Source organism: Antedon mediterranea, chromosome 3 (assembly GCF_964355755.1).
Source record: "Antedon mediterranea chromosome 3, ecAntMedi1.1, whole genome shotgun sequence".
NCBI lineage: Eukaryota > Metazoa > Echinodermata > Crinoidea > Comatulida > Antedonidae > Antedon > Antedon mediterranea.
In genome coordinates this window covers 8890219-8902356 of record NC_092672.1, presented here as the reverse complement: position 1 = coordinate 8902356, position 12138 = coordinate 8890219, and the positions used below count along the sequence as shown (strand labels likewise).

The following is a 12138-nucleotide window of genomic DNA, read 5'->3' as shown; positions in this document are numbered from 1 at the left end:
CAAGTAATTAAAGGCAAAACATCATTCAATGTTCCTTCATTTGATCATCATAAAGGTTGAATGTTTCATAATCATACATCATTAACTTTTTGAATGATTATCCCGGTGTACTGTACAAACTTATTTAGCAGAAGAAAATTTACAATAGGCCTGTGTGTTTTAGAAAATTGTTTTACCCAAGCCTAAATTGTAAAATAAACTGCTAAAATTAACCTATTGCTTTATCCTTTTTAATGTGTTTGCTGAAATTATAGGCCTATGATAGAGGCATTCTTGCATAGGCTGTGATAATGTATGTGTTGTTCTTGTGACAATGTAGAAACTGCATGTATATGCAAATTGTCCACTGATTCCAAATGACAGAAACTAATGATGTGTGTCTATGAGGAGTTAATGTACCCTTTGTTAAAACTATTCATTAATATGGCTCTGTAAGAAATTGTAATCAAATTTGTTTATATGTTGCTGTGTACAACTCGTATGGATACATTCTCTGCTTGATTGTGTAATATTAATTATATTATTATTATTTTAAACTGGTTTTGTTTCTCCTATTTGTGTCAGAGTTGAGTAACTCAGTCTTAAATTATAGTGACACTTTTGTGTCTGTGACCCAATTAAACTCACTAATTTTATTTTAAATTGTTATTTTTAAAACTATATTTATTAATATGAGAAGGGTTTGGCACTATCAAACTTTATGTGGGAAAAATGTGATGTACCCATTTATGTACACGATGATGTCATATCACTACCATATTTGGCCACATCACACTTTCTTTCAAACTTGTGTACATGTAATACTATTACTGGTGAACCACAACAACTATGAAAAACACAAAATTTCATTGATTTTTTTAATTTGTTTATTAACAGGGAAACATAGGCATATTGTTAAGTTTTTCTGACTTGGTTGGAGAATAACTTTACAGATAAGAATTACTGCATTGAAATCTTTTCAGAGCTCTTGAAGCAGTTGCCAGGCTTGGTGGAGATGATCTAATACCATTCTATGGACTACTAGAGGGAGGTCGAGATGGTGTACTGTTCAGAGAGCTAGAGAACTACTTCTACTATGCTCAGTTAAGAAGGTACTGTATACAGTAGTCCACTATTTTGTTATACTTTAACACAAAAAATGTTGCCATTTGGAATAAAAAAGTATTTGAGAGAGCGGTATGTTGTAATGATCTCTGATGCATCTGAGGGGCATAGGTTTATGCCATTTTCCGGCAAGATAATATTTATTCTCATTGCCTCATCCTTCAATGCAATATTAATCCCTAATCTTGTCTACATACACATGTATGTTAAAGAACTTGGTACACTAGTTGAAAAGAGTAGAGTGTTGTCTCCCCGGGCATGCAGAACATGATCCTGTACTAGGCCCTCTAGTAAACAATCTTGTAAGAGATCACCCAATATTAAAGATAGTCCTTCTGAAATTTTTGTTTTTGTTTTTTTCAGTATTTCATTTTAATGTCGCATAATATTGATTCACTTTGACCAATTGAAAAATTTTTCATGTTTTTAAAAGACAAAATAAATCTCTTATTTGATAGTGTCGAAAGGTTATTAGTTTAATTAATTAATTTATGAGTGTAGTTAATCATTTTTTAATTAGTTTGTCCGAAAATTAGTTGGTAGATTAATTGGTACTTTTACATCTTCGTTTGGAGTAATTCATTTCTCATTGCAATTGACTTGTTATTTTAAAAATGTATTGGTACGTGTTGGAATGTTGCAAGTTATATCAATTTCTCATTTACTTAATTAGTAAGTTAGTTAGAAAGGTTAATTATAACTTTATACTGCAATGTGAAGTTGTTGTTGTCCGTGTATTTTATTTATACACAGTATATAGGCCTACAGTACATCCACAGCCTATGTAAAACATTGTATTGTACAGTGTATTTAAATGGTATTTAGATTTTAGATATTTTGTCTAATTGATGCTCATGTCTTAGAACACCTGTGAGTTATGTACTTGCTGGTCTTTGCACCTAAAATTGCTGGTAAACGAAATGCAGTTATATGGGTTTTTGTCTTAATTTGGTAGTTTTTTAGATTGATTGATTAGTTTTTTTGGTTTTCCACAAGTCCCTTGAGTACATTGATGCGCTTTAGATCTTATTATGGTCAGTTTTGTTTTAATTATTTATAAAAATAAGTCCTGTCATTATTATTACCCAAAGAAACTGTTTTTACAAAGCTGATTACCAAAAAGAAAAAGTACACTGACTGGATGAAGTGAAAGAGATATCCATAGAGCTGTTTATGTATATTGATTTCTGAAATGTATTTCAGAGTGGCTGTTATTTAAGTAAATAGCGGTTTTCTTTGAAATCGGCAATAATTTTTTATGTTTAAACCTTACTATTTTACAGTAAAACAAAAAACAATTTAATTTCCATTTCAATAGATGATAATATAAGACAAAAATAATATAAATAATAGGACTTGGCGATTCTATTATTTTCCTGCAATACAATATTAAGAATTTGTTGTATAAATAAGCTGTTTAAGAGAGTATCCATATTTTTATCTGTACGTAATAATGTTTATGATGTTTTTATACTTGAATTTATAATACCATGATTATTAATACAAAAGAATTGAAATCCATATTTCTCGTTAATATAAACATCATCCCTCCTCCTACCTACACAAACATATTTTTATAATCAATTGATTTTTTAATAAATTAAAAAACAATTTTTAAGATTTAGTTAATAAATTTCACTACTCTTATTATTCCATCGGTATTAAAAATTAAAAATAATCATATTTATAACACGAATCATATTGGTTATTTTTTTTTGATCTTCTAAAATATTTTACAGTCTCAAAAAATAAAACCTCCAAATAACTCTGACCTCAATATTCTGTTTATTTTCATATAAATATATATATTATTGGTCCTACGGGAAAATACTGGCTTTTACACAAATTCTTGGCTACTATTAGAACATGGTTTGCTTTATTGTGGAAGCATTTAATATATATTTATCATATGTTATACTAAAACTTGAAACAGTTGCAAAGCCAGACTATGGATAATATACAGTCTAAATAAAACATTTAAAATATGATGTAAAAAAAGAAAAGAGTATTATTTTACCTATAGATTGAAATAGATATTTTATTTGAAATCCACCTACATTACTTCAAGATAAAATTAAGAAATGTACATGAAGGAGTAGTATGTATGTTTGTATAATATGCCTTTTTTACTAGATTTTAAAATAATGATTTAAAAAAATGTATTTAATACCATAAAACTATTTATGTATAGTATTACTTAATTATTTCACAAGCTTGAGGGATGGGCATAAAGCTTGCAGGGAAGATTTTGCATTCATACTTAAATCTGTGTTCTAAATTGTAGGCCTACCAACAATTGTATTGTATAATAAAATGAAGCCTAATTAAAATATACATTATTATCACCGCTGTAACAATGTACAAAGCCCTAGAAAACAACTTCCTAATATAATAAAACGGTATTTTAAACTAAACATTCAATAACCGTAATATCAGAAGGCAGGATAATTTTATTATTGTTTCTTTTAATTGAAGGAAAACAGCGTGTTTGGTTTTTTCTACTTTATTTTAAAAAGAATTTTTGTATCATTATAGTCAAGGGATCGACACAATGGATACACGTGTGGTGTCTACAGAAATTCCGTTGTCAGAAGTTCCATTTGTCATGCGAGCAATGGGATTGTATCCCTCCGAACAAGAAGTAGAAGATATGGTTAATGAGGTCAAGTTTAGCAAGTATGTGGAAACGGGCAAATATGTTGACTGCATTGATCTGGGAACATTTATCAAATGTAAGTCGACAGAATAATGACAATGAACTTCTTTTTTAACAGTTACTGTAATCAATAAACATCATTTCATCATGATCATTTCTATATCGTGACATAATCATTGTCATTATTCTGCATATTAATTATTTGTCTTTATCACTAACTTATTATTTCTGTTTTAAAAAGTAAATGAAACAATAGTTAAAAGTAAAACAAGATGACAACAATAAATTTTAGGGCTCAGAAATACATTAGCTTAAAGGCCCATTTACACTAGGACAATAAAGATCGACGATAAATAGATAAATATGCATTTTTCACACCTGAAACAAAAGAAATTTAAAATTTTTCATCCTAGCACTATAGGATAGCCATCTATGCTGCCTTTGATGAAAATTATATTTTCACACGTCCAATCAAATGACGTCATGATTGGTAAGAGCAATAATATCGTGACAATACAACGATGTTATTGTTTTTACTGATCATGATGTCATTTGATTGGATTTTTTAAAAAATTATTTTTATCAAAGACAGTATAAATGATATCCTATAGTTCTATAAAAAAACTTATCGAACTTCCTTTGTTTTATGCAAGAAAATCAGTAGGCTTGGTCTGTTGGTAACGGTATTTATTATTGTCATCAAGCTCTACCGGAAACTGAGAAAATTAGGATTAGGCTCTCTACCGACCCACTACAGCCAGCAGCGCAGTGCCTACCAGAGTAGCACACCGAGATATGTATTTGTAATAGCTATATTATATATGCATATATTTGGAATAGCTATTTGTAAAGAAAATAAAACTTGTGGACACTATCAATATCATGAAAAAACATCATTTCATCATGATCATTTCTATATCGTGACATAATCATTGTCATTATTCTGCATATTAATTATTTGTCTTTATCACTAACTTATTATTTCTGTTTTAAAAAGTAAATGAAACAATAGTTAAAAGTAAAACAAGATGACAACAATAAATTTTAGGGCTCAGAAATACATTAGCTTAAAGGCCCATTTACACTAGGACAATAAAGATCGACGATAAATAGATAAATATGCATTTTTCACACCTGAAACAAAAGAAATTTAAAATTTTTCATCCTAGCACTATAGGATAGCCATCTATGCTGCCTTTGATGAAAATTATATTTTCACACGTCCAATCAAATGACGTCATGATTGGTAAGAGCAATAATATCGTGACAATACAACGATGTTATTGTTTTTACTGATCATGATGTCATTTGATTGGATTTTTTAAAAAATTATTTTTATCAAAGACAGTATAAATGATATCCTATAGTTCTATAAAAAAACTTATCGAACTTCCTTTGTTTTATGCAAGAAAATCAGTAGGCTTGGTCTGTTGGTAACGGTATTTATTATTGTCATCAAGCTCTACCGGAAACTGAGAAAATTAGGATTAGGCTCTCTACCGACCCACTACAGCCAGCAGCGCAGTGCCTACCAGAGTAGCACACCGAGATATGTATTTGTAATAGCTATATTATATATGCATATATTTGGAATAGCTATTTGTAAAGAAAATAAAACTTGTGGACACTATCAATATCATGAAAAAACTTACTAACATAAAGTAAACTTGGCAAAAATATGTTGTTTTTACTATGCCAGTGCTTAAATTTAAATTGAGATAAAAAAAAATAATCAAAATGTAAAAGTAAACAGCCAGCTTTAAAAAAAAATAGATTTCTTCATCACGATGTAGTTTAAAATTGTTTTGAATTTTTTTTACCTAAACACTATAGATTTCAGTATATACAGCAAGCCGCATTGTAGACGATTGTATCTTATATAGACAAAATTATTTTTTTTCCTATAATTATTTTTTGTTTTCTATGGTAGGTATTATATCTTGTTAGATAACAGTTTTTTATTCATATTTTCCACTATTAATATGAATTATGATATTATTCATATGTATTTTACAAAGTATTAATACCATAAACTTAATATTGTGAATACTTGTGATTTAGTAAGCTGATATGGCAGTATCTCGTAAAAATGTAATAGAATAAAAGAATATTATATTCCATTTAAAATCATTAACTAACAAGTATAAAGATGCAGACACTTATCATTACAATGTATTATTATATTTCAATTCTTAAGAAAATACATCATTTTCAAATTAAATTTTAAATTTTATTTCAAATAAAAAATAGAAAAGGATTAGGTAAAATGTTTTTACAAAATATTACTTTATTACATTTATAGTAAAGTAACATGTACGAACACTCCACCCGGCGCAACATGAAAACGAAAAGATGCTAATGCTGTACGCCTGAACTAGTGCTTGAATGGACCATGTGTGAAAAATCCTTCATTCAGGGAGATGTAAAATTAAGTTTTTAAAAGCCTTGATTAATTTTTTTAGTTGCTAACTAAATAAACCGAAGCAAATTCAAATGTTGACTAATTCTCTTTTGGTTGAATCATCATACCATCATCTATTTTATATGTCCATATCATGTGTATCTCACATAATACATTCTGTAGTTTCCAATCCGCACCTGTTACATGAAACAAACGAACAAGATTTATTGTACAGTTTGTGGGAGACCTGCAAAGGTACTTTATATTGATTCCGCGAGATACTCGGTTATGTTTACTTCCCATGACCTTTTTACGCATTTCTACAACACGGCGCCAAAGGTGAAACGGACCGTAATGGACATCTCAACACACATGTACATCTTTTGATGCTGCGGTAGTTTCACCACTACCCTGATTTCCGAATCAAACAATTATGGGAAAGAGCTTACAATGGCGATTAGTTTGAAAGCAAAGACGTTTATTACGCTCTGTTGCTTTGTTAATGTTGGTGTTTCATCATGCAATCGCAGAGTCCATAATAAGACGTGCATGAGCATCTTTTTTTTTTTGAATTGTGGGAGGATGTTGGACAGGTGGATAGCAGGTGTCTCATGACACAATATTGTGTACCCAACATTCACAGCACAAAGGAATTTATTTGTTATCTTTTGAACTAGAAAAATCTTTATTCTTATAATAGACTATTTTTGGATTATATAATCATCAAGTAAATTGCAGTTGCAATGCAAATTCCATCACACATGTATTTTCCATTATCCTTTACTAATGATAGTAATTAATATTAATATATAAGTAAGTTTTTTAATATATTGAAAAATGATAAATAGATTTAACGATAGCAAATTAATAGTTCATTAGTATATACCAGACTATACCCTCAGGCTGTTGAATGTAAACATTTTGAACTATTATTAAACAGCATAAAAGATTTAAAGAAGAATTTTCAAAATGAGATATAAAGAGAAGCACGTAACAACCATAATTTTGTGACTAAACTACTAGAGGAAAGAATACATTTTATCTCTTCAAATAATAATTGATTATAGTTTTGAAATAGCTTAATACTTAGAGTTCATCTTATTGAAACACAAAAGTCTTCTTTTTATATGTTAGGTGATTTATCATAAAATGAGACTGACATAAAATCGCGATACAATTTGTCTCTTTGTTCAATCATCAAAATGGGATATTTCAACTCAGAAATGAAATGTAATTCATTCTCTCGAGATTTTTCTTTTCAGTAAATTGAAGGAAACATATTTTTATTATTTAAGTGAACCATAAGAGGTTTTGTAGGATATTATCACAGCGGAGAAAAGTATAATATTTAAGATGTACTCATTGGTTAATGTATTCAGAAGAATATGATCTTTCAAAAAATACTACACTTTGCAGTGGTAAATAAAACATTAAATATATTTAAATTAATTCATTCATTTCTCTTTATTTCTAACTTTAAATCCATAGAAAAAAAAAATGACATATTAAAAGTTTTAATAATCCACAAACTTATGCTAGTTCAACTAGATTTTAAACTTAGAAAGAAGAAGAAAAGCTTTCTCCAATTTAGACCTACTTGCTTTACCCATCTCATGGTTAAAATCTGGTTATTTAGTCTTCAGATTTCCCTGATGGCCAATACAGTACCACTAACTTGGTTTAGAAAGAAAGTCATTGAAGAGTCATGTACTCCATGTTGTAATTGTAATTTACCAACAATTTTTAATGCCACAAAGTGAGGTTTTATTTGAGACCTTTACAACAATATTTCAGTGCATTCACAATTGGTTAAATTCAAAGTCGATTTCTAAATAAAAAAATAAAGTTTCATTATGAGAGGTCCATAGAGCTGAGAGGAGGGAGGTGGAATTCCAAAAAGATGAGGAAGTAAAAACTTACATTACATTTTTATTTTGTTAAACTTACATAAAGATGAGTTTTTAAAGCTCTGTCTACACTATCAAAATAATGTGACAAATAAAGTATGATGTACCCAAATATGGTAGTGATATGGCCAAATATGGTAGTGATATGACATCATCATGCCCACATCACATTTTTTTGTCACAAAGTTTGATAATATAGACAGAACTTAAGGGATTAGTCAGGAATATTGATAAATGGAAAAGTTTTAAAAAGGAGAACTGTCACAATATCAATATAATCATCATGGATCTAGAAATAAGTTTTAAAAATAATCTTTTCTTATAAATAATATTATAGTTTTTTTAACTACCTAATGAGTGTGAATCATTAAAAGGTATAAAGAAAATGTCAATGGATTAAATATAGTCTTAATGTAACAACTGTTTTTGCTTTGTAACTAATAATAGTTTTAAAGAAATCAACTATTGTCTCACACAATAGATGTCAGTGAGAGTTGTGCGGTAATTTATAATATTTACATAATATCAATTTAACAAAGTTAAAGTGTTCTGAATTAGCATGTGCTGTTTTTTTAGTTTTCAATAAACATTTTATTTAGTTTTGATTGTAAATATTTTAGACGATTTACATTATTTAGACAATGCTATGAATAACATTACATTCTGTTGTACACAAAAATATTGAACATTACATTAAAACTAAAAGCATATTAAATCAATAAAATACATACATTATGTCAATAAATCACATATTTGGACTTATTTCAATTTAATACAAAAACAGTTTACATGTTGTAGTGTTTATAATCACGTTATTTTTCATCCCACTAATATGTTCCAGTCAAAGAGTTTTTATTTATTTTGTTGATATAAAACATATTTTTTGTTCTCTACCAGACAATTTTTTTATCAGAAAAACCATTAGTATATTTGTAAATATTTTATTTAATATTAAACTTTAAAAAAATGTGTTTATTTTGTAATTGGCATAATTAGTAGTAATTACTTGCTTTTGGATGCATATGACATTTTGGCATTTTGTACAAGAGTGTTTAAACTAAAAAAGCTGTAGACCGTTTTTTTTAAATACATATATTTATATACAAATTTGATTTGTTTTAAACCTTGAGGTGGAGGTAGGAATGGCAAGGCCTTTTCTTTTGTAGATCTAGATGAGAAACACACTTGAACTTGTTTTATTCTGATGAATGTGAAATTGCTTTTTTTTTTTATTATAGAATAAAATTTACTATCATTTATTATTTAAGGAGGTTTAAGAATGATTCACATATTTGTAGGCTCAGTTCATTCAAAATTATAAAAAAATAACCCCAGGGCATAATGTACATGCACATGTCTATTTAGGCCTAATTCGAGGGAATTTCTTTGATTTGGTGTATATGCAAAACAAGGAACGAGTACGCTGGGCTAATTGCAGCCTAAATTCATAAGCATCAAGAATGAAGTTTCTGAATGCATTATTATGGTTCAGAAAAACATTAACCTAAAGTAATTATGTTTGTTTGAATGAAATTACATTATAGTAATGATATTGAAATTAGATTGTGCATTGTTTGAGTGAGTTACTAGGTCATGTTTAGGTTGTGATAGGTGAACTTGTTTGTACAGTAGCAATATTGTTGGTATAGTTTTGATACAGAAATCTCAACTACATTTAAGCTTTAAAACAATATTTAAACATTGGATAACAACCACTTATATATTTATCTAGCCTTAAGGGTAGCTATTTATTATTTATAATAATTCTAATGAAATTGAGAATGATTGACCAAATAGGCGGTGCTGCCTAGAGATTTTGGGTAATTTTATTAGATTCTTCCATTTCACCTTAGAGAGTTTTTTGGTGGTTTCTTGAGACAATGCTATATTTGTTTGAGAAAGTAATCAAAGAGTGCCCATATATGGACATGGTAATGTTATATCACTACCACCATATTTAGGCATACCACTACCATATTTTGGGTAATTTTATTAAATTCTTTCCATTTCACCTTAAAGAGTTTTTTGGTGGTTTCTTGAGACAATGCTATATTTGTTTGAGAAAGTAATCAAAGATGAGCCTACAACAATTACTTTTAAACCTTGTTTCAACTAATGTTGCGTGTCTTCAACAAGCTGTTTTTTTCTTTTACTGAAAGCTTAAGTCCGTGAAATTGTCTCTTTGTATTAGTTTTTTAAAATGTAATTTATAATATAAAATCATTTTCATTACAGTATATGTGAATCATAGACCAGCATTTGGTCTTTCTGTGGATCAACTCCATCATGCTTTTGAGGTTTTAGGTTTAGAAGAGGTTGATGGTCAAGCTGCCATTGAGAGAGGTCACCTTCTGGACATCCTACAGACCAGAGGTAATCTTTTACTTAATGTTATTTTTATCTACTCACAAAGCAGAGTCTAATTCCAGACCTGTTTAATTTATAACAACTATGTAAAGCAGCCTGATGTAAAGGATACCATTATATTTGTTCCGCAGGGGAACACATGACAGAAGCAGAGGTTGCTGAATACATTACAACCCTACTTGGGTTTAATGCAGAAGGTGGAAGTTCAGAGATTGGAACATTTGATTCAACCAATTCGGTTGATCTGATTGATGAAAATCTACCTGAGGAAATCACAGCCGACATGTTTGCGGCAGAGATCCTCGGATTTGGCCGCGAACCTGATGCGGAAGCTGTTGTTTGATGCCAGCTGATTTCATAGTGGATTTTCTTTTATACTTTGTACATTTTATGCCTTGTAAAAACTAATTTTGTAATGTACTTTTTGTTTGAGAATAGTAAAAAAAGATATATTGTATATATTAGAAAATTAATTTTATGTGTTTACAATTACATTGTATTCAGTTAAAATGTTTGTATTAAGCATGGTTCCAACTTGGGCTCAACACAAGTAATCTGACCAATCACGACGCGATATATCACCCGGAATATCGCTAGTGATTAGTCAACTCACTTGCTCTAACGTCGCTAAAAACGTTAATCTAAAAATCATCTCAAACAAAACAAAAATGGATCTGTTTACGTCACTCATTACTTGGAAAATTAGGTTATATTGGCGGTCACGTTCAAATTAATATATTGGTCAACAAAACAACATAACAAAAGTTTAATTGATTTAATTTTTACCTTGAATTTTTTTATTGCGCATAGAGAAATAGCCAGTAAAATCGATATTTTATCGTAATAACGCTTTGGATTCGGTGTATAATAATACACTAATAGCTACACGCGTGATTTTTAAAACATTTATTCGGTCAATCTAATACGATATGAAACATGTTTACGATACAAAAGATTGTTATTGCAGTTTTCATTAAAAAAAAAAAGTAGTTCTTAATGACAATATAATGCTTTATAAAAGCACGAAGGCTCGTTATACCACCGACTATTGTATAATAATTATGAAAACGAGTTTAATAGGATACCAATGTATAGTTTCAATATCGACTTTACAAGGAAAACTGATATTTTTAATATACTGTTAATCACTACACTGCACTAACCACGTTTGCTTTATGAATAAAACTGTCGTGTAATATAATTGTAAGTAAGTGTTTTTGTGTCAATTAACCTAATATTAAATACGAAAACTAGAATCAATGGTGATTCAATAATAGTTTTTTGTTTTCATCATAATCAGTCGTTGTTATTATATCGGCCATATTTGTCATATCTTACATCATGTTGTCTTCATTAATATTGTCTTATCCCCTTTGTACCATCAACATCGGCCTGCTTAACAGAGTTTCGTAATTTTTACCATTATCCATCGTTTTACATCATAATTACCATAATTGTCTGATCTCTGACATCATTGTTGTCATTCATAATATCGTCTGCTCCTCTTTGTGTCATCAACATCGTCTTACACCTTCTGTTAAACATTTTTGCCATTTTGTTTGTATAATTTTACATTTAACATTCTCCATCGTTTGTCATTATCACAATTACCATATCTGACGTCATTCTTGTCATCACAATTGTCTACTCTAATCATCAGTCGTGGTCTACTCATCTGACGTCATCATAATTGTCTACTCATA

The 12138-nt window shown here is 29.2% G+C and overlaps 1 protein-coding gene across 1 annotated transcript in view; it reads left to right on the top strand.

Moving 5' to 3' along the window:
* Positions 1–11662, top strand: part of LOC140044780 (cilia- and flagella-associated protein 251-like) — a 33485-nt gene extending 21823 nt beyond the window's left edge. Inside the window, exons 20-23 of the mRNA XM_072089435.1 lie at positions 963–1091; positions 3640–3836; positions 10304–10441; positions 10567–11662. Coding sequence (XP_071945536.1) covers positions 963–1091; positions 3640–3836; positions 10304–10441; positions 10567–10778 — 676 coding nt within the window. The 3' untranslated portion in view covers positions 10779–11662. The remainder of the gene's footprint in view (positions 1–962; positions 1092–3639; positions 3837–10303; positions 10442–10566) is intronic.
* The last annotated feature ends 476 nt before the right edge of the window (positions 11663–12138 follow it).